The sequence below is a fragment of the Sinohyriopsis cumingii genome, unplaced genomic scaffold, assembly GCF_028554795.1.
Source record: "Sinohyriopsis cumingii isolate HCF-2022 unplaced genomic scaffold, ASM2855479v2 utg000127l, whole genome shotgun sequence".
In the NCBI taxonomy this organism is placed as follows: Eukaryota; Metazoa; Mollusca; class Bivalvia; order Unionida; family Unionidae; genus Sinohyriopsis; species Sinohyriopsis cumingii.
Genome location: NW_028315871.1, coordinates 6,707,892 through 6,732,119, shown reverse-complemented (window position 1 = coordinate 6,732,119; position 24,228 = coordinate 6,707,892). Strand labels below are relative to the sequence as shown.

Genomic DNA, 24,228 nt, shown 5'->3' with positions numbered 1-24,228 from the left:
GATGGTTTCATTGCTCAAGTTAAAAACAAGAAATAGACTTGTCTTGAATTTCAGAAGATTCTTTTTTTCTGATGAAGGACTGTTAATCCTGGTTTAGGAATTATATTATTATTTGTTTATTCCCAGTTTTTAATGTATTCTACCTTAACCATGCATTGTAAAATGAGACATGAAATAAAAACAAATCTGTTATATTGTTTGCTTTTGCAGACACAACAAAGAATACTGACAAGAGTGATGCTACAAAGGATGGAACTGACACAGAAGCCAAAGGAAATGAAGTGTATGAATACAGGCTGCATTGTGTCAATCAAAACAAATCCTCATTTGATTTTTAGTTCTTCAGCTTTAGGTTGAGTGTATTATTCTGTGACATTACCTGTCTGTCTGTCCATGTGGTTTTCCTTTTCTACACAATGCCTTCAGATTTACAATTACAATTGCTTACCATTGCCAACTTTTATTGCCAAATTCCTGTTAATAAAAGAAAGAAGAACAGGGCTTTTGGAGTCAAAAGGTCATAGAAGGAAAAAAATGGTTTCAGCACACTAGCATTAATTTTGCATCAGAGACCTGAACCAAACTTTGGCTAGGTAAGATGCCTAATTCCTGTTCAGGTCAGAATGTAAAAGATTAAGGACTGAAAGGAAAAATTGATTTGCAACAAAACTTCATTTCTCAGTTGTGTACCTTAACCAGAGTTTGTGGATGTCTTACATGTTGGGCAAGGGGTCAAAAGGTCAATGGTTTGGTCACTGTGTCCCTGTACCTTCACCAAAGTTTGTGGAGGAGTTTTTCTTAAGGTATGGAAGAGGCCTATTTATTTTGCATTTAAAGGACAAAGGTCTTGAAGACAACTGAGTTTTGCAGAATAAATTTTGTTGTAGAGTAAGTTCCTTGACTTAACTTTGTAGATGGTTTACACTGTGAATAATAAGATTCTGGAGTCTAACGGTCGAAGGTCATGTGCATTGAATATGAGAAACTACGTAATTGTGACTGTGAAAACTGGCTGACCCGGTTAGTTCAAAATTCAGGAAGACTCTGAAAATGGGCCTACCCAATTAGTTCAAAATTCAGGGTGAATATGAGAACAGGGGCCTACCCATTTTGCTCGGACTTCAGTGTGTGTGTGAAAACAGTGGCCTACACAGTTAGTTCAGTAGTTCAAACTTAATGGTGAATGTGAAAACAAACTCACCCACCAGTTAGCTCAGATTGAAAAATGAATGTGAAAACAGTAGCCCACTCTACCCAGTTAGTTCAAAATTCAGGGTGAATGTGAAAAAAGGGGCCTTCCAAATTAGTTCAGAGTTCAGGGTGAATGTGAAAATGAGTCTACCAAGTTATTTAAAAAATCATTGTGTTGTGCAAACGGGCCTACCCAGTTAGCAATTTGATGAAGCCAAATACAGTTTGATATGAAGCCAAATGCAATTAATTGTAGCCAAATACAGTTTGACATAGCCAAAAGAAATTTGATGTTAAGCCAAAAGCAATTTCATGTAGCCAAATACAATTTGATTTAGATGAAAACAATGTTATATGCATGTTGGAACACATAAATAGATATCCAAGCCTTATTATTATTACCATTACAGCAAATTTTCCATTTTTCTAAGGTTTAGGTGCTATTGGAGTTAGACAAATACAAATCTAATCAGTTTTACCTTGTAAGTTCGAAAATGGTAAGACATGCAAACTACTGTATTGGTTTCATAGAAAATGAGCTTGTTTTCTTCATGTGATCTTTAATTTCATAAGTGATCTTGTTTGTAGAATTAGTAAGGTATGTAATCATTCACATATGAGTTTATTCAATAAAATTCTATTACAGTTTAATTTTGATGATTGTATGTAAAATAATACTAAACTGGAAATGTATATTTCTGTTTCAAATATTTTTTACAGGGGAATTCTTCTTCCAGTCATCATCATCAGCAGCATATTTGTCATACTAGTGGTTTCAGTTATGGTATGTGTCTGCAAACAGTGTTCCAATAGGCCGATAAAAGGTAAGAGAAAACCAAGCCAGTTATATTTATTTCATTTAAAATGAAAAATGTAAGCTGTTCTCTAAATGTGAGTGTTAACAAATCACATGCTCTTAAGTGTCATAATTATTGTCATGGACAGCAAGTCATAACTGACAGTGTGATGGTCATTGTCATCGACAGCAAGTTATAACTGACAATGTCATAGTTATTGCCATTGACAGCAAGTTATAAATGACACTGTCATAGCTATTGTCATGTACAGCAAGTCATATCTGACAATATCATAGTTATTGCCATTGACAGCAAGTCATAACTGACAGTGTGATGGTCATTGTCATCGACAGCAAGTTATAACTGACATTGTCATAGTTATTGCCATTGACAGCAAGTTATAAATGACACTGTCATAGCCATTGTCATTTACAGCAAGTCATATCTGAAAATATAGTTATTGCCATTGACAGCAAGTCATAACTGACAATGTCATAATTGTTGCCATTGACAGCAAGTTATGACTGACAATGTCATAGTTGTAACAAGATAACCGGGTTGGGTTCAGATTTATAACAGAACACTTTTGATGGTTGATACAAATACAGTGTTTATTGATGAATGACTCGAATGAAAAAAAGAATTATGATTAATATGTGCATGTATAAGATCCAAGTATTGGACAAATTAACACAATCTGCACAAACCTAATAATGTAACATAAATGTGAATACAAGTAAATGACCTTACATAGTACAAGGACAAAGGTTAATGATTCACAGTAATATCACATGATGAAAAGAATGATGTATTTTACTCAAATAGTAAAATTTATGTACTTTACTCATATAGTAAAAATGATGGATTCACTCAAATAGTGAAAAATGAGGTACTTTACTCAAATAGTAAAATGATGTAAAAATGGGACAGATATCATACAATATATCTTTACTGCCCCAAAACACTGGGTATAACAAACCCCTAAATTAGCCCACAGCTAAAAGAATACATGTATGTAGTTACACAAAACACTCGGTCACTAGAATACTTGACTATCAGTCATACTGGTCAAGCAAGCAGTCAGTTTTACAGGTAATCACTGACCACCATTCAATCACTTGGTAAATCAGGCAATCAGCACCCACCAATCAGTCAGCAAGGTCCGATCACCTACTATTCAACCAGCAAAATGATGTTCAATCAGCTCTGCTATAGTCAGCTTTACGGTCAGCTCTACAGCTGCTACCTTGTCAATTCTGATGACTATGGTCAGATCTGAAGCTGCTATGGTCAGCTTTATGGTCAGCTCTACAGCTGCTACCCCATCAACTCTGGTCAGCTAAAACTGAATCTAACACAGTGTACTAAGAATGACATGGGCATATACAATAACATGTAATGATGTTATATACGGTAAGCTATACACATTACATTATTGGCATAACATTACAAAGCAATAAACAGGTTTAGAAGTGAACCTACCTGTGTCCGATAAGAATCCTTTGGTACTAAACATTTCTTAATAAAATGCAACTTTATTGCTAATATAGATCTCTTGTTAAGTCACATACATGAATAGAAAATATATGCATTATACTGCGCAAGCTGGAGCTACATAGAAAATATACAAAAAAATAAAAGTGGAAGTACAATATTTATAACCTAAAATATACATTAGGAATTAATAAATAACTCATATACCTCTACAGCTGGAGATCCGCAAGTCATTAAGTAGACCGCTCACTGACAAGATGTTTCTGTTGTGTAATGTTTTTGTCCAATGGTGAGGTATTTATACACAGATGATGTAGCCCAACGTCATCTGTGCCCTTGATGAAAATCAGTTTTTCCCATTGAAAGCACTTCGCACGTGTTGCATAGGATGAACCAAACTCACTGTTTCAAAATATTGTACAATATGCATAAATTACCCTCGGGCATTGTTGTATGCAAAAAACAAAACCTGAGCATTTTAGTACTCAGCAAATAACAAAGGGATTTTTACAATTCTGTTACAATAGTCATAGTCATTGTCTTTGATGCTAAGATATAACTGATGATGTCATTGTCATTGACAGCAAGTCATAACTGACCCCAGCTGCATCTGTGTGGAGACACGTAAATGGATAATCTTGTTATGTCTCCAGTCTGTCCAGTCATTGAACATAGTAGCATAAATTCTAGTTGTTGGAACTTTTGCATTAAGAACTTTTAACTCATTTTCCTCTGGAGATTCTTTTCATTTTTGCCTAAAATTAGGCTGGGAAATGCACTGTTGGTTATTTAGGGGTCTAAAAGCTATTGCTTTTGATTGGCTATTCCACTCATGCATATACAGAAGAGTGAAAATTGAACAATATTTTGGGTTTATTGGACCTCATATTTTGTGTCATGGCTCATTTCTACCCCAATCATCAAACTTTTCTGTGCAAAGTTTTATCTTTCTTTGTGTAGTTTAGATGCCTTTTTTAGATCTAAGTGCAAAAGGTAAAAAGAAAATCCAGACACAAACATCAGTTCCACAAAGGCAGTAATATCAGCATTTTGTTATTTATGCCATGAAGAGCTTTACAGTAGCAGCTAACATGCTAAATATGACAAGGAATTGAACCAGGGTGATTTCACAGTTATTGAAATCCAAATTGATTAACTTCCAGGAGGGACAAAGTATAGATCACTGGTGGGAATTGTTGATATTGTTTGCCAGATACCCATGTATATCAGTTATAGTAATATTTTTGCTGAGTTTTCTTTGCCCACAAGTTGAATCAGTCTTCAGTATCGTGAGTGGTATTATTGTTTTTATTATCAAAATATTCTAGTTGTGTTAGAATTCAGTGTAAAATAAGAGCAATAATATCATGATAAACGTTTGTCATGGCTGCTTATGGAACAAGGACTAATTCAAGAGACCACAACAGCAGCATAATTTGTACATTAGTCAGAAATCAAGTCTGCACTACAACTCCCATATCTCTTGCCTAGGATGTCATATAATTACAACATCTGTATAATTTTGTTTTATGTACACTGAAAAATTACCTTGGTTAATGAAGTCCTGTTTAATTTGTTTCCATTATTTATTTGAAACCTTTTGAAATGTCTGTTTAAAATTACTGAAACTTCAGTAAAATACTATATAATGGTCAAAATTTTAGTGAAATCTGACCAAAATTTTAGTAAACTCTCATGAAACTTTCAGTGAAAGTTTTGGTCAGAAATTTTGTGAAATCTCACAAATATTTCAGTGATATTTTTGTCAGATCCCACCAAATTTTCAGTGAACGTTTTGGTCAAAAATTTTGTGAAATCTCACCAGACTTGCAGTGAAATGAATGACTTAAATGATGCCATCATGGATTAGGTTTTGTATGCAAGAAAGAAAATGAGGACAAGAAAAACCTAAATCCAAATAAAATGTATGATCCATTTTAAAAATTATTGTGAATATTTATCATTCATTCCCAATGATGTCTAAGAATCATTAGGCAGTTTAATAGAAATCTGAAGCAGATTTTTTACTGGATGATATTTATTTAGATATTTTAAGCAGCCTTTTTTTAGGCGGATTTTTATTTCAGGTGGAAATTTCAGGCGGGAATTTTTCAGGTATAATTTTATTTCAGGCGGAAATCTTAGATGGATTATTTTGTTTAAGCGGAATCTTAGTACAACTAATCTGCATACAATTCTGCCAGAAATCCACCTAAAGTCTGCTTGGAATTCGCCTAAGCATCTTTAAGTTTATGGTTAGGCAGAAAATGCGTAAGACACCAGTATGAAATCTGCCTTAAGTCCGCCTGGAAACGTTTGTACAGGATTTCAAACGGATTTTTATTTCAGGCAGAAACCTTAGATGGATTCTTTTTATTTAAGTGGAATATTAGAACAACTAATTTGCATATTTCACCTAAAATTCTGCCCATAATCCACCTGAATTTCACTTGAAATTTGCCTAATCTCCCTTAATATGAGCAATTATGGTTTAGGCAGAAATCGCTTAAGAAACCTGTCTGAAATCCGCTTAAGTCCACCTGGAAATTTTTTTACAGGTAGACTAGGGGTAACTGCTTTGCATGTTGGGATTGTTTGCTTCATATGAAGCGGTTAAACTTGGGATTATTATATGGGATGCACAATTGTAGAGCAAATTATTTTTACAAATTGCATAACAAAATCAACAGGAGTAAACCTCACACATTGAATTTTCAAGTTCTCTATTCATTTCTTCAGTAATTCCCTGTTATATTCTGAAAATTTCTCTCATTTAGATCGTCTTGTCAGAGACCAAAAGAGCTTGTAGGATGGCCTACTATCTGTTGTCAGATGTCTGTCAGTCTGTTAGCACAATTTATTATCACTACTACTACTAAACTGTTGGAAGATTGCTATGAAACTTTATATACACATTTATCTGAAGGTCTAGTTGTTCTTATATGAAAACGGTGCTGCTCAGACATCCAATATACCTGCCAGGGCAGCCATCTTTAAAATCTTATTCAAACTACTCCTGAATGGATGGTTGTTGCAGCATGGGCTTTCACTATAATACTTGTTGTTATGTCTGGTTTGTCCAAAATGAAAATGTCCCAGTAGCCATTTTTAAAATCTTGCTATTGCTACCCCTCTTGAATGGAAAGTCTTGTCAACATGGGGTTTTCACCAGAAGACATTTTATGATGTCTTGTTAGTTCTAAGTGAAAATGGTTCCACTTGGATATCCAGCATGAACACCCCAGTGGCCATCTTGAAAATCTTGTTATCACTAATCCTATTCAATGGATGGTCATATGAAATGGGGGTTTCACTAAAAGTCTTATTATGATGTTGTCTTGGTCCGAAATAAAAATGATACTGACCTAATGTCCAATAGGGCCATTATGATACTGACCTAATGTCGAATAGGGCCACTATGATAGCCATTTGAAAATCTTGTTCTTCAAACTCCTTTTGTATGGAATATATATCAGCATGCTATTGTCACCAGCCAACCTGACATCCAGTATGGCCACTAGAGCAGCTATCTTGAAAATCTAATTGATACTCCTCCTGATTGTACAGTCATGTCATCATGGGATTTCACCAGAAGACTAAGTATGGTATCTGGATGGTCCTAATTGAAGACTTTGCCGATCTGACCTCAGTTATTACTGCTTTGTTATACATAATTCTGATTGGATGGTCATATCAGCAGCAGGGTTTCACAAAATGTCTTCTAATGATATTTGGCTGACACAGTGGCTCATTTGAAAATCTATTCACTGAAGAATAGCACAGATAGTTCCCATGCTCAGCAGTTAATAGAAGAAATCATCTTTCTTCAATTCCTGGGAAATTTTTTTGGACAGTAGAGCATCAATCCCTTTGAGGAGCTTTTATTTTCATGTGGGGGAATGGAGAATTTCCCTGCCCACAGTTTTCAGTTCTAGAATAGACCCTAGCTTACCTACTCTGATCAATATATATTGTTGGAATTCGGATCACAAAGTCATTCCCTTTTTAAAGTATTGGCCTTAACATTTGGACCGCAGAGTCTTGTTTTGATTATTGGCATTAAAGCCAGTTGTTGTGATGATTGCTATTGAGAGCTTGAAGTTAAACTCCATATCTTTAGTTAGATGGAATCTTACTGACTTAGCTTGTCCCAAACCTAGAGGCTATATTTCTTAGCAGTTTTAATAAGAATTGTTTGGTAAGGTTGTTAACATTTAAAATAATCTAACATGATTTCAGTATTGAGACAAATTTATGCATATTAATAAGGGTTATTTACTGAAATGTACATCCTAGTTTTGACAAAACCTGAGGTGACCTTTTGTTCATCAAGGTTGTTACTCCCAGAATGCAATGCTTTATAATAAATTTAATCAAACTTGGTCTGTTTGCTTATACTGTATGACCTAAATGTTATGTTTGATTATGAGATAGTTTTGAGATAATCAGCCTCAGGTTGGTCAAGTTAGATAACGGCACCTTCTGTACAGTGTCTTTCTGAAAAAATAATAATTTGCACAATGATGCAAAAACTTGCATCACAAGACAGTACATTCTGACTAAATGAATATTGAAATTATGGCAAGCAAATTAAGTCAGTTAGCATGGCCAGTAAAATGTATTGTGCTGAACTTGTTTCTTATTCAAATACATTCCCCAATCACATTTTGTTAGGAATATTAGCCTGCTACCTTGCAGATCCAGTGCTAAACAAAGATGAAAATTTCTTATTGTCTATTGTTTGAGTAGACAAAGAGCAGTAACTCTTGCCCATTACCTCCCCTTGATACAACCAGGCATTGCCAGTTTTTAACCTCACTGTGTCCTGAGACACATGCTTTCAATAGCCTCTGACAACCCAGCCCGTTTTTTGTGTTCCTATGGACCCAGCATACATTAATTTTGCACTTATAATACAGTTTTATCACTCTACGGCAGGTGGTATGCTTTATTTTACAATTTCTGCCAATAATTTGAGAAATTTGTCACTTGTAGGGATTTCGTTTTGTAGGACAACCATCCCACCATGCTCTCATTGACTTTATGGGTTAGTGTACATTTTACTTTATTCACTTACTCTGTAAACTACGGTGCTGTTAATATTCGGCCAATGTGGGTATGTGAGAAAGCTTGCCAGTAGCTTCTCGTGGGTCGGTGGTTCTTTCCGGAGTTTTCCAGTGTTCTTCCTCAACCATTAATACTGGCCACCATGTATAGCCTATCATGTGCTGAAAAATGGCATTTAACCCTACAACAACAACGATGCTCTTAATAGCGGATTCTGAAGCACTACTTGATAATTATGCTTATATTATTCATATTTCATGCTGTTTTGATATAGTTATTATTAACCAAGTATGCAGCATAAATTTTAAATAGGGCCATAGGTTTATGATATGACACTTCACTGATCTGTTTGTTACAGCGGTGTTTTTAGCAACCTAATAATGTCATACATTACTAGTTTCTGCTTCAGTTTATGTTTCTTGTGCATTTTTAGCATATATCGATTAAACGTCCAAAAGGCCACTTCAGAGCATGGAAATTTACCATGACTCTTGTTTTGTTTATGTCATGTATACATGGTTTCTGTTACACAACATCTATAGTATGTAGTATGGGCTGCTGAGTTAGATGATTTATACTATTTGCCAGTTAGTCACATTCTAATTTACTAATCTATGCTTTGTTTTCACTCATCTTCTGTCGGTTCAGGAGGAATGTTTACTACCAGCATAACATGCATGTGCACAAAGGTTCCCTTGTTCAGCATTGAAGGGAAGGAGCAGTGTTTGGTCAGAAAACACATGTACTGCTGTACTTCAGAAAATGGCTTAGGGGAAAGAAAGATGGCCGAGGAGTCACTGGAACAACAACCCCACCCCACCCCGGCTAAAATTTGTCACACAGAACCAACACATACCATTATGTCAGGGGACGGAGAGGATAAAGTAGGGGATCATCTGTCACTGGATAAGATGCGTCAATCGATACAGCAGTTGAAGCTGCACTCTCTTCAATCTGAGCAAAACATTAGAGGATTATTCCCCATATTTAGGCAACCCAGATTGGGAAAGCTTCCACATATGTCAGAGCATGGCTTCAGGCCAGTAAGTCAGGGTGCATGGGATTTACGATTGATCAGCTGGACTCAGATAATAATAATAATACTGCTGCAGAAACACCAGTCTTCCATCCAACACCGGCAGTTGCTTCAACATTACCAGCAGCCCAGTCATCCCAGCATGGAGACCTCTTGGCCAGAATGGGCCAACTACACAATGTTTATGGTGATCATGGTAATAGATCCATTTGTGTAGCTGGGCAGTCAGCAACATGTCATTATTTCACCATCAACTTCAGTGAGAAATCTGCCCATTCAGCCATGGCTATGGAGTGGCCTGCACAGGTGCATGCCAGATGGACATATATGAAGTGATGGCTCTTGAAAAGCCAGTAGTGTGGCAATGTTGACAGTATGGGAAAGGCCAGAGATACTGGCAGTACGGTGATGAAGGGCAGCAGCGCTGTCTTTACCAGCAATGCCAGATGTTAGAGTAATCATATCTTATACATCAACCCCTATCATGCAGTAGTACAGTGGCTGTAAGAAACTGATTTGAGCTCACCGAACATCCCTGTTCTCCTAGAAGCACGGGGGGTGGACTGATCCAGATCAGTTAGAGGGGCTTTGGGTTTCATTCATCAACAATCCCCTCGCCCCTCGACATGATACACCTTCAAACTGGGAGATGGATGCCTTTCGATGATATGGTGCTAGTCCTTCGTCCCCTGATGAGTTACTCAAGACTTGCATTTGGCGTGCAAACAGCAGGTGGAGGCCCATCCTCTACTGGAATCTCCTCACTATATTCAAGATGGGAAGGACGATGTCCTTGTGCTGTTGGATGTGGCAAGTATGCCATTAGTCTCAATCTGACAGATGTATACTTCCATTTCCCTTACCACCCAGTTTATTGCTAGTTTCCACGTTTACTGCCAAACTGTTTTCAACTCACCATTCTTCCCTTCGGCCCTCATCAACCCCTGGGCTTTCACTCACACTAAGTACTCCACTGTCTCCTTGGCGATGAGCTGGAATCAACAACTACCACTTTTGTACCCCCCCCCCAGCTCCAGACACAGCACCATAGGCCATGAGATTCACTATTAGCCATCTGGGAGGGGTTGTGGGCCAGTGCCACACACCCCTATGGTGCTACAATTATGGGGTAAGAATGGCAAGATGACCATTATCCCTTATTTGTCTCCAGAGTGATCTAATCAGTGTTTTTTAACATGGCTAGATTTGGCCCCCTTCAAACTTCTGGCCTACACATCAGTAAAGTCAATATCATGCAGACCGTGTTTACTGATAGCTTTAGCTTCATCATGCAGGGTAAGAGGGCTGCATCCCCCCTCGTGATCGCTGGGATTCTCTTCAGTTCAGATTGGAGATTGTGGTAGTTCTCAAGATACCATTGGGTCCATAGCCCAGAACAGATTACCAACTGTTGATAGTCAACCAGTGTCCCTGCTCACTTTCTTCCATAGCCAGATCAAGAACAGCAGCCATGCAAGATTCAGTTAGTGCCCTCAGGGATCAGGGATCTCAAACATTCTGACATCTTAGCAGATATGACATTGGGCATGACAAAGATCTCTCAGATCTGTTAGAGAATTTTCTCCAGCAACCAAACTCCATAACATTGTTTCCAAAATGGAATTTGTCTTGGGTTCTAACTTGGCTTAACTCAAGCATGTTTGAACCTCTCATTCACACTTCACTAAAGTTCCTATCATGCAAGACATGCTTCCTGATACTTTTAGCCTTCACATGTAGGATTAGTGAGCTACGTGTCCTTTTAGTCGACATGAATTACCTTCTGTTCAGTTCATATTGTTCAGTAGCCCTCTTTACATAACCAGGCTTTGTTGCCAAGAATCAGTTGTCATCTGTAGGTAACTGATGAGTCAACATTTGTCTTCTCTTTTCCATAGACAAGTCTAGAGAGGCAGCCGCACAAGATCATGTCTGCACCCTCAGGCACTACTTGAGATGCACAGAGACAAGTCATGGCACAAGCAATGCCTCTTCTCACATAGCTTTCTCCTCTGAAGTTTTGAGGAATCTCTGTGAGACTGAACACAGAATATCATGCTTCATGCCTTTTATTCCTGGCTGAATGGGGTCATATGCTTGGTGTGCTCTGACATCTCACCAGATCAGAGTAGCCTGACATCTGTGCCCTCAAACACTATGTGAGACACAAGAGAGAGAAGTCTTTTCATGCACAAATATTACTCCTCCCAGTCAAGGTCAGAAAACAAGGCATCACCATTCAAGCCCTTGCTTCATGGTTGAAGTGGTTTATATGCTCGGCGAACTCTGAAATCTCTCAAGGATAGACTTGCCACGTGAGGATTACAGCTCATGAGATTAAAGCCATTTCTGTGAGACTTGCTTTTAAATGCAATGTTTCAATTTGAGACATATAATCTATTGGCTGGCATGCAGAGTCAACCATTTCAAGATTTTACCTCAGAGATTTAGCATTGCATAGACAAATGTTGGATCTGGGAGGGCCAGTGGCAGCAGCACAGATGTCACCAGACCCAACTTGACCAATCGACACAGCCCATTAGCTTCGCTGGATTTGCCAGTGTAAATTTTGGTATTTGAGAAGATCTCAACTTAATCTACTGTGCCATATATATATATATATATATATATATATATATATATATATATATACACACACACACGAGTCCCATAAGTGATCATGGGCTGTGTTTCTTAGGTTATTAGGAGAAAAGGTTATCTTTCATATGGGGAAGCCAGCCACTCATCTCCTGAAGGATATCCGACATAGAGGCAGATGATCAGTATTCACTCTTCCTATTACTTATTCTCAAAACGTAATGTGATTGGGGAATGTATTTGAAGCAGTAAGCAAATTTTAAATTTAATTAATATTTCTCGGAGAATACATACCCAATTGCATTACTTATAAAACCCTCCCAACCACCCCACCATGCGAGCATCCACATTAATGTCACACTCAGCTAAAAACTGGCAACACCTGGTGGTATCAAGGGGAGGTAATAGGCAAGAATTACTGCCCTTTGTCTATCTAAAAATTGACAATAAGACGATTTTTGTCTTAGTAGGGCTGGATTCACAAGGTAGCAGGCTTATATTCCTAGCATAATGTGATTGGGTAAGTATTCTCAGAGAACCATAATTTACTTTAAAATTTGCTTTCTTATGCCTCTTTCTCTGTAGTCAGATGTTTTTAATCACTTTATAATGAATTGATTGTAGGATTTCATAATAGGCTGTACAGAGATAAATAACAAATTACTGGAATTTCTAGACAGGCTGTACAGAAATAAATGACAGTTTTGTAGGATTTGTCAATGGGTTTTATTATATGGTCATTTTCATTTTCATTATCTTTACATTGTCAGAATGGTGCAGTATTTTACGATATTGAACACCTTCATATTGTATGCACTTGCAAGACACATGTGCCCATTAGTAGTATAGTGTATTAAGTACTACTTTGTAAACAAATCATGTACACTCATGTAGTTGACACTTTAGGTTTTGGTTGATTAAATTTGTTTCTGAATGAACTAAAGAGCTGTTTTGTGGACTGCCACATACCACATACATTCCATGTCATGGGTTCTAAAGTTTGATTACATTTCAAAATTGTAACGTAATCTCGACTACATTCCAAGTGCATTAACATCCTCCTTACTGCACTCAAAATGAAATGAACATTATATTCCACAGCATCTTAGTGGAGTGCGTGGCCTGGGCCTGACATCCCGCTTGCCAAAGGAAAGTGAAGCGTCTCTCATAGCCTCTCCTTCCCAGGTGTAGCGATCGCCGCAGGACCACTGTCTCGCTCTGCGGGGCGGGAGGTTACTTGCATATGGCCTCTCCTACACTATTGTGTCCACAGCAGCACCTTCACGCGGTGCCCCCTGTTTTAACAGAGCCTGCTGTGTGGCGCGACCGAGTACCCGGCGGTATAACTGGGTGGGCAGACTGGGCTCATTAGCCTTGGCAGGCAACCAGTCTAAGAGAAGGGAAACTCTGACCCCAAACCCGGGCAGATGAAGCTCGTTAGCCTTGTCAGGCAGTTCATCTAGGAGAAGGAAACTCTGATTCAAAACCAACCAAGTCCCATCCATTGGATTATGGCTCCACTGCCTTGTGGATATCTTCGGGAGAAGGAAAGGCTACGGGAGTAAACCCAGACATAAAATCAGGAGTGGAGCCCCTAAGGGGATGAGGGTCAACTACGACCTCCTTCCAGCATCTCCTGCATCCAAACTGGTGCCAAATGTCATGCTCAGCATTCCTTTGGACCCCACCAGCAAGGACGAGAGGGGGATCCTGACGTCTGGGCAGCCCAGGATCTCCATACTCCACGCCCAGGCTTGCACCCTGGAGAGGACACTCCAGTCTCGCTACTGAGTGAGGAAACAACACGGAAGCTGACAGTTTACAGGTTATAAGTCCCACCCGATTGGCGTAGGGAAGGGGCGCCACGGGTCAGCTTTGATGGTGGGAGGGATCATCGTGTCCCACTGGCCAACTATCGCCCACCTCAAGCCGGGCAGCCCCCGGTCAATAAGGTGTTGACCCACCATTGTCTGCCTGCTCCAGTGGGTGTCTGGAGCTCAGTGTGTTGTTCAGCATGACAAGCAGACGGTAATTCCACACCAGACAAAAGAAACAAGAAACCAATAAAGAAGACTCCAGCTCTTCGATTTGCAAGCTGGAATGTGCGCACCATGTGTACAGGCATCTCCAATGACCTCAGAGAAGTGGACGACACCAGAAAGATGGCCATCATCGATAGAGAACTCACCAGACTAAATATCAGCATAGCTGCCCTCCAGGAAACCAGGCTCGCCTCTAGTGGCTCCCTCAGAGAGGAAAACTACACCTTCTTCTGAAAGGGTCGAGAACCTGAGGAGCCCCGTCAGCACGGAGTGGGCTTTGCCATCAAAAACAATCTCCTGGCCTCGGTTGAACCTCCCACGGGGGCACTGAGCGTCTCTTGTCCATCCGCCTCACCACTACTTCAGGTCCTGTCAACATCATCAGTGTCTACGCCCCAACCCTCACGTCATCAGAAGACGTGAAGGATCAGTTCTATGGGCAGCTGGACGAACAGATCAAAGGATGCCCCAAAAATGAACCACTATTCCTCCTCGGCGACTTTAATGCCAGAGTAGGTGTGGACCACGAGTCCTGGCCTACCTGCCTCGGATATCATGGCACTGGAAAGACCAACGAAAACGGCCAGAGACTGCTGGAGCTATGCACCTACCATGGCCTGTGCATCACAAACACCTTCTTCAAGTGTAAGCCACAACACAAAGTGTCATGGAAACACCCCAGATCTCATCACTGGCACCAACTCGACTTGGTCATCACCAGGCACTCTGCCCTTAACAGCGTCCTCTCCACCAGAACCTACCACAGTGCAGACTGTGACTCCGACCATGCCCTTGTGAGCAGCAGAGTGCGACTACAGCCACACGCGCTACACCGCTCAAAACCAAAAGGACGTCCTCCCATAAACACTGCACAGATGTCAGTCCCTGCCAAGGTGGAGGAGTATGTGTCTGCCCTGAACAAGGCTCTCCAGGATCTGCCTGAGTATGACGCTACAGCCAAGTGGAACGCCATGAAGGGTGCCATCTACAGTACAGCTATGTCAACGTTTGGCAAGAAGGAACGACCCAGCCAGGACTGGTTCAATGCACACCTATCAAGGATGGAACCACAAATCGAGGAGAAACGAAAAGCCTTCAATGCTTACAAAAAATGCCCTAATGAACGGACGCTTGCTGCTCTCAGAAGTGCCCGAAGTAACACCCAACGCATTGCTAGACAGTGTGCGAACGAGTACTGGCAACAACTGTGTGAAGGGATCGAGCGCAGTGCCGAGTCCAGACACATCGAAGGCATGTACAGTGGCATCAAGAAGGCTCTAGGCCCTACAGTGAAAGGGGTTGCTCCCCTGAAATCCCTGACGGGAGAGAAGATCACAGACCGTGGGCAACAGATGGCCAGATGGGTGGAGCACTACTCAGAACTATACTCCCGAGAAACGTCCGTCACTGATGCAGCCCTCAGCAGCATAAAGAATCTGCCCACCATGGAAGAGCTCGACAAAGTGCCAACCTTAGAGGAGCTCAGCAAAGCAATCGACTGCCTTCCAAACAACAAAGCACCAGGTAGTGACAGCATCCCGCCCGAAGCTATCAAACGTGGAAAACCAGCATTGATTAAACCACTGCACGAGCTACTTTGCCGCTGCTGGGAGGAAGGAGTAGTCCCCCAAGACATGCGTGATGCCACAATTGTGACCCTTTACAAAAACAAGGGCGACCGCAGTGACTGTAATAATTACAGAGGGATCTCGCTCCTGAGTATTGTTGGTAAAGTGTACACCTGCATCATACTCAACAGGCTGCAGTTGCTGGCAGACCGTGTGTACCCGGAATCACAGTGCGGCTTCAGAGCAGGCAGGTCGACGACAGACATGATCTTCTCCCTACGACAACTCCAAGAGAAGAGCAGAGAGCAAGGTCAACCACTCTACATGATGTTCATCAACCTCACCAAGGCCTTTGACTTGGTCAGCAGGAAGGGCCTTTTTGAACTTCTGAGTAAGATCGGTTGCCCCCCAAAAACTCCTCAGCATGATAATCTCTTTCCATGCAGATATGAAGGGAACAGTCCTGTATGATGGATCATCCTCAACTTCCTTCCCAATTAACAGTGGTGTGAAGCAGGGCTGCGTGCTGGCACCAACACTTTTTGGCATCTTCTTCTCCCTGCTCCTGTCCTACGCCTTCGACACGTCCACGGATGGCATATATCTACACACCAGGTCTGATGGGAGGCTGTTCAACCTGGCACGACTGCGCTCAAAGACCAAAGTGAGAGCTGTGCTCATCAGGGAGATGCTTTTTGCAGATGACGCAGCTCTTGTGGCCCACACCGAGGAAGCCCTCCAGAGACTGGGAGACCGTTTTGCTGTTGGCTGCACGCAGTTTGGTCTCACAATCAGCTTGGAAAAAACAAATGTCAGCGTGCAAGATACCACCATTGCCCCTTCAATCAAAATCAACGGTGTCACACTGGAAGCAGTCAACAACTTTACCTACCTAGGGTCAACCATCAGCAACACTCTCTCGATTGATATGGAGCTGGACAGAAGGCTTGGAAAGGCAAACACCATCATGGCTCGATTAACAAAGAGGGTTTGGGAAAACAACGCGCTGACAGAGCACACCAAGGTCCGAGTCTACCAGGCCTGCGTTCCCAGCACCCTTCTATATGGAAGTGAGACGTGGAGTACCTACATGAGGCAAGAATGCCGGCTCAACTCCTTCCATATACGGTGCCTAAAACGCATCCTGAAAATCAGCTGGCAAGACCGTGTTCCACACAGCGAGATCCTGCAGCGTGCAAGTACCCCCAGCATGTACTCCCTGCTAATTAAACGCCGCCTTCGATGGCTGGGTCACGTCCGACGCATGGAGGATGGAAGGCTCCAAATACATCTTATATGGACAGCTGGCCACTGGCATGAGAAGAGTCGGACACCCCTCACTCCGTTTCAAAGATGTGTGCAAGAGGGACATGAAGGCATGCAACATTTCACCCGATGGCTGGGAAGAGCTGGCTGAGGACCGAGGTACCTGGAGGCTGATGGTAAACAATGGCATATCAGTCGCTGATGCAAGGAGAGGCCAGTTGGCGGCAGAGAAACATAAGAGAAAGAAGAACACAACAGCAACCACAGTAACGCAGACTTCCCAGTATGTCTGCACCAACTGCAGTAGGGACTGTCACTCACGTATAGGCCTGCACAGCCACAGCAGACGATGCCAACAGAGACAGACAACACCCCAAGGGCGCTATTCGCATGGTCTTTAGAGACCGAGTCGCCAATGATGATGATGTAAACAAATCATGTACACTCATGTAGTTGACACTTTAGGTATTGGTTGATTAAATTTGTTTCTGAATGAACTAAAGAGCTGTTTTGTGGACTGCCACATACCACATACATTCCATGTCATGGGTTCTAAAGTTTGATTACATTTCAAAATTGTAACGTAATCTCAACTACATTCCAAGTGCATTAACATCCTCCTTACTGCACTCAAAATGAAATGAACATTATATTCCACAGCATCTTAGTGATACTTACAATTGAAAGGGTTCATATTTTTCCCACATTTTGATTCCAAACGTTCAATGGCAAAACAGAAACATGCAGATGAGTCAAGATACCTGCCTCACTGCTCAGATCAGATGTACTTCATGTAGAACTGACACAGATAGAGCCAGTCCATAATCATGAAATTTAGTTAGAAATGACAAAATATTAAATCCGTTTATTCCAGATGAAATGAAAATGTTGTTGCAAAATGTATTCATTCACAATATGACTCTTGATTTCAATTTTAAGTAGACCAAAATGACAGTTTCTTTAGAAAGTGATGTCAAGCTTGAGACTAAGTTAAAACTTTGTTGGGCAGAGTTATGTGCACATTAATATTGTTGTTGTGTAAAGACGAGTCTGCGCTTGTATATTTAGTTTGGAATACAGCATGAATTCAATTACTTTGTTTCTTGTAGTGTATTTTTTGTTTGCAGAATTAAGCCTTAGGTAGAATAAGAAAATGAGTATGTAATGAAAAGGATACTGCATTTGTATGGGAAAATACGAACTCGTTATGTCGAATGGATATACTGCACTCTCAAGGTCGTACAGTATCCAGCCAAAAAAACTAGTTCATAATTTCTCATACAAATGCAGTAACCTATAAATACCGAGATAAATGTCAAGAAAACCAACTTTCTTATCCTACAGCAGCAAAATAAACCTGCTAAGCAAAGTTTTCAGGCACACTTGCACTTCTAGTTCTGAAATTATTGAATATCTCTTCTACAGACCATAGAGAAAGCATCAAGATGATAGGATCAGATCCCGCAGATAGAAACAATGGATTAGATGCAGAAAAAGTATCAGAAGCAACTGATTCAGGTGTGTGTGGCTTGAGTCAGGGATCCAATGAAAATCATGAACCAGGGGAAGCTGATCCAAGCAGCATAAACTTGAGCAATGGATCTGATATGGAAACTGGCAGAATTCTGGATATCACAGTTGGAGATGAATCAGATGATAAAGTTGATCAAGGTCCAAGCCAGAGTTTATGCCACGTATACGTACACAAGGATTCAAAACTTAGGGAAGAACCCACATTAGCTGAGGAGGACAGTTTTCAAGAAAGTGACCAACTTCTAAACATAAATGAGTGTGCAGGTACATCCATTCATTTAGCTTTATCTTTTGCAGCTTGAAAAATTACAAATACAGTATTGGTATTACAGTCAAACCCTTGACCTTGGTTATCTCGAGAACCCATGTATATTTAGCGTTTTCGTCCAGTCCCAAAAAAATCCTTCTTTGTTATGCAAATCTTTACCCACTTACCTCAACCCCTGTTAAATCAATAACCCCATTATGTTGGGCATAAGTTTTGGTCTGAAGTGACAAGTGGACCTGCTTATTTAGACAAAATGCAACCTTTAATGTCCATCTTGGAGGAAATTTTACAGCAAATGATCCAGAGTTTCCGTTAACACTGGCAGGGATGGAAAAAAGTTGGTACAAGACCAAATATTTTACTGGTACAAATGTTAATCAACCAATCTCATCATTGCATGGTTTATGACTTGCATAGAGTGGAGAAAATTATGTTATAAACAATACTTTAGAGTAAAGAAATTGAATGAATGCGTTTCTGACCTTTACAGGAGATGCATTCATAATGGACAGGTTCACATGTCAACACCATGACAATATAGTTCGTTCCACACAGCATTGCGAATTTTATCTTATCTGTAACTTGATAAATTATCAGGTAAACATCAATAATTGTAGCTAAAAATACCTAATTCGTTTTACACTGTATATTTAAAATGAATTAGGTACTTTTAGCTAAATATAATGATGCAGTTACAGGTAGGATAAAATTCACCATGCTTTGTGGAACAAACTATAGTGTAAGCCCATTCCAATATTGTCATAGTCAGTTACCATCTTAATCCATACACAATTAACAACTTTGGTTCAGAGTTTTTTGTTATAAAGTAAATCAGTAGTTAATATGTGCTTCCAAGTTTGGTATAAGTGTAAACCTTCATCCATCTGCATGGCTAGATCACGTGACTTACAATCATCTATAAATAGAAACTGGCAAAATTCCAAACCATGCTGGTTCTCCCCCCCAACAAACATGCTTATTAATTTGTTTTAAACAAGAGTAAATAAAAGCACATACGGTATTTTAAAAATCCATAATGTCCATTATTTTTTTTAATGAAGTTATCAATGGCTGTGCAATGATTACAGATTCATCAACGCAAACAAAACATAGCAAAAAGTGACCGCTTGGATTATTGTCTATGAAATAGAAAGAAAAGAGTGTTTTAATTTGTATTGTTTTATCTTAAATCAAATATCAAAGCCTTTCAGTCCATCAAAGTGATACACCGACTCTCTTTCTGGCGCTGTGTTGTTGCCAACGGTCACTGGTCAAGGTCAGGAGGGACATGGGACTACAACTGTATCAATAGGTTAAGTTGGCTTATACACAATTTGATGTTGAGATAGTTAATTTTAAAGATATTGAACACATTTTACAGTTTCTCAGTACAGGAATACTGACAGCCTCATCTATTTTGTGGTACAGAGGCTAATTTTATGGGCAAAAACCAGCATACCGCTGCAAAAGAACCTCTGATAATCAACAAAAGCGATCAATTTTCATGGACAATTGTGGTCGTTTACATTTTGCTACTAGTTAAAGTCAACACAAACAAAAGAAAATATTTTTAAAAAGTACAGTCATACATGTACATGTACTTATTTGGCCCAGATTTTGGTCAGCGTGAGAAAACTATTGAGGCTACCGAAGGGATGAGGCTATTCACAGGGTAAGATAAAACAAATTTAAATCACTGAACATACTTAAGTGTTGTAAAAATGTGCGAGTTGTTACTTAATCTCATTTAAAAGACAGCCAATCTGGTCATGACTGAACTTTTATTTTTATTGTGCATTAGAAATGCCATTTGTTTTTAGAAACAAAACGTCACATTTTTGGTACTACGGATACAAAATCATTGTTATGCAATAGGTTGGACAACTAAACCCTGATATCTCAGGACCCAGTTATGTCAATGATTTTTTTTATACCCCAATCAAGATAACCGGGTTTGACTATTAAATTTTAAACAAAGATGTAAGTAAACCTGTGAAATAACATTTTGCATGATTATGTAATAAAAATATATCTTGAAGAATGCATACATAATAAGATTTCAGTCTGGTAAACAGTACAATTAATAATACTTTGCTATTTAGAAAATTCTGCTTTTCATGATTTTTTAATGTTCTGACCAGTCAGAGTGACAACTGCATTATGGGCCTGTCCATTGGGCGCCCACAGGATTTTTTTCGGGGGGGGGGGGTCATTCAGTCACATTATACTATATTATTACAAGTGACTGGCACGGATGGTAGTATTAGTACAGTAAGCTATCTGAAACTAAAGCTAATATTTACTAAGTGTTTTGAACAGAATCTTGTGATGTATTTTCAGCTTCATTTGCATGATTAAACTTGTTGGAATTTATGTTTGCTGTATGATTTCCAGTGGGGGTCATGTGACCCCCCTTTGACCTATACAGCAGGCACCCACGGGCCTTTCTATCATGAAACTTCATTTGGTTCCAGATCGTAATTGAAAATGTTCTGACCAAGGAAATGGCTGTATTTGCATATTTCAATATCTTGCTTGTAATGCATCAAAATTAAGAAAGGACATTTGCAGAAACCTAATTAATATCATATTGTCATCGTCTGATTCAGTTTTGACCAGCCCCAGCACAATTAATATCAAGATGTCAATAAGCAGAAATGTAAATATTTGTCCTACATTTTCTAATGCAATTAACATTGCAGAATATTGTCTATCATGTACCTCTTGGCAAAGCTAATAACTCCAGTAGCAACTTGCTTGGAACAAAATATATATATATATATATATATATATATATATATATATATATATATATATATATATATATATATATATATATATATATATATTAACGAAATTGTGCAATTAATGTTGTTTTTTTCCTTGCAGAGTAAAAAGATTAGCTGCAGTAAATTGAAAGTTTTGTTTTTGTCACAGATCATTCTATTTCACTTCCATTAATTGGAAGCTTTTTCATCCTAATTATTTTGGAATAATTAAATAACATATGCATCTAAAAATGTGCAGATTTGGTTTAGTCTTAGCTTGTTCACCAAAACTCCCACATATCTGCATATCTTTTAACACTAGTGGTCCTAAGTGAAAATGATGCCAATCTAACCTTCAATATGTCCTTTTTGACAGTCATCTTAAAAATCATGTCACCACAGATCCTAAATGGAAAGTCATATGACCTGGGTTTTTCACCAAAAGACTTCTTATGATGTGTATATGATCCAAAATAAATGGTGCCAACCTAACTTACAGTATGGCTTCCATAGTGACCATCCTGTAAATCTTCATATTACTGTTTATTTGATTGATGGTCATATCGACATGGGCTTTCAATACAAAACTTCTACTGGTGTATAGGTGGTCATAAGTAAAAATGGTGCCAATCTAATGTAAGATTTGGCTGTATGCTAGCCATCTTGTGAAACCAATGTTATTGCTACCCTTTCAAATGGGAAAGTTGTGTCAACATGGGGATTTGGTACTAGACTTCTTATGCTAGTTTGTCCTAAATACAAATAATGTTGATCTGTCTTCCAAAATGTCTACCATGGTGGCCATCTCAAATGTCTTCTTATTGCTACTCTTCCTGAATGAAGACTTGTGGTATTCACCAAAATATGACTTGTGATATCTAGTCAGTCTGAATAGATGGCCACATTGATATGTGATATCTAGTCAGTCTGAATGGATGGGCACATTGATACGTGATATCTAGACAGTCTGAATGGATGGCCACATTGATATGTGATATCTAGTCAGTCTTTAATGAAAATGGTGTCAGTCTTAATCTATTTCTGCTTTTAATAAATGATCTGTCTCAGAAAATAGGTAACTGTGTTTCATGTGCCAACTTATATACAGATGACACCACTCTGTCAGACTTCAAGTAGCTAAAAATCACACCTTCAGATAGCCTTACTTACAATTGATTCCTGGTGCATGATAGTAAATATAGACAACACTAGAGTATTAGTACTACCTAACATAATGAGCTAAAGTGGAAAGTAAGTAACCAGCATAGGTATATATATATATATATATATATATATATATATATACAGTCAAACCCACTTATCTCGACCTCGGTTATCTCGACAACCCGCTTATGTTGAGCGTTTTGGTCCGGTCCCAAAAAAATTCTTCTTTGTTATGCTATTTTTTACCCGCTTATCTCGACCTCTGTTAAGTCGATAACCCGGTTATGTCGGGCATAAGTTTCGGTCCGAAGTAACATGTGGACCCGCTTAATTCGACGAAATGCAACTTTTTAACGTCAATCTCACAGAAATTGTACAAGAAATAGTCAGCAAAAGCGATCGATTTTCAGGCACAATTTTGGTCCGTTACAGCAGTAGTCACATGTTTATTTCATATTCTTTCTATTTTTGGTTCGTAAGAGTAGCTTAATCGATTAGTTTATTAAGAATATATCATGTTCACTACATAAAATATTCAAGGATTCACAAAGACAAGAGTGTGTACAAATTACAATGTAACTTTATTTTACGAACAGATATATTTCTAGGCAGAATATCACCCTATATATATGCTCGTATATATGCACGCGAATGGATAATCTCAGGCACTTGGCTTCTATACAATGGCAGTCGAGGCCCCATAATTTAGTTCTCATGCTTGAGGTCTTCTTAATTTTGTTTTGTTTTCTTATTTGTAATATATCTTATTTAGGTCTGGCAGAAAAATTGGCTTCCATTGTTTTAATTTATTTTCAAAATTCCTGTGAATACCAGTAAAGGGGAACCCAAGTCGGCAAAAAGAAAAACAGAAAAGAAAATAAGAATCGGCACACTTGAAAGAATCAAAAGTCAGTTTCCAGGGTCGGTTTCCTTTGCAATAAAATAACCTTTGTATTTGATATCCTGCCGGTAAGTTCAAAGAATTAGTTTACTGCTCGCTACCGGATGTGTTTATTCACCACCCGCGCATCTATTTATTTGCCATCTGGAATCATAATTGATACAAACTCGCATTGATGCCTGCGGGGTAAGTAGTCTACTCAACATTAACTTGCTTTAATAAATACTCTTTGTAACCCATGCTAGCGAAAGGAGTGTCATTTGCACTCACAGTCAATGTACATGTACATGTACATGTATTTTCAAAAACATTTATTGATCTTTATCTGCGAGATACTGTCATATATTAACCTGGATATAATACAATCTTGGTTATTTTGCACCTAACACCGCGTTATGCGTGAATGGCGGGTGCCTGAAAGCAATCGGTGGATGTTTCTCTCTCACTCTCTCGTTTGTGATTTTCTTTGATCCATTTTTCAATCTGATAACATATTCAAACCTCTGAGTACAACCAAACATGATTTGTTTTTCAA

At 39.1% G+C, this 24,228-nt stretch overlaps 1 protein-coding gene across 2 annotated transcripts in view; it reads left to right on the top strand.

Annotated features, from left to right (window-relative positions):
* The window catches only part of LOC149774873 (uncharacterized), an 82,141-nt gene that overhangs the window by 21,656 nt on the left and 36,257 nt on the right, over positions 1-24,228 (top strand). For both annotated transcript variants that reach the window (XM_089944710.1, XM_089944709.1), the window contains exons 7-9: positions 211-283; positions 1,912-2,015; positions 18,485-18,856. In XM_089944710.1, the coding sequence (XP_089800836.1) occupies positions 211-283; positions 1,912-2,015; positions 18,485-18,856 (549 nt within the window). The remainder of the gene's footprint in view (positions 1-210; positions 284-1,911; positions 2,016-18,484; positions 18,857-24,228) is intronic.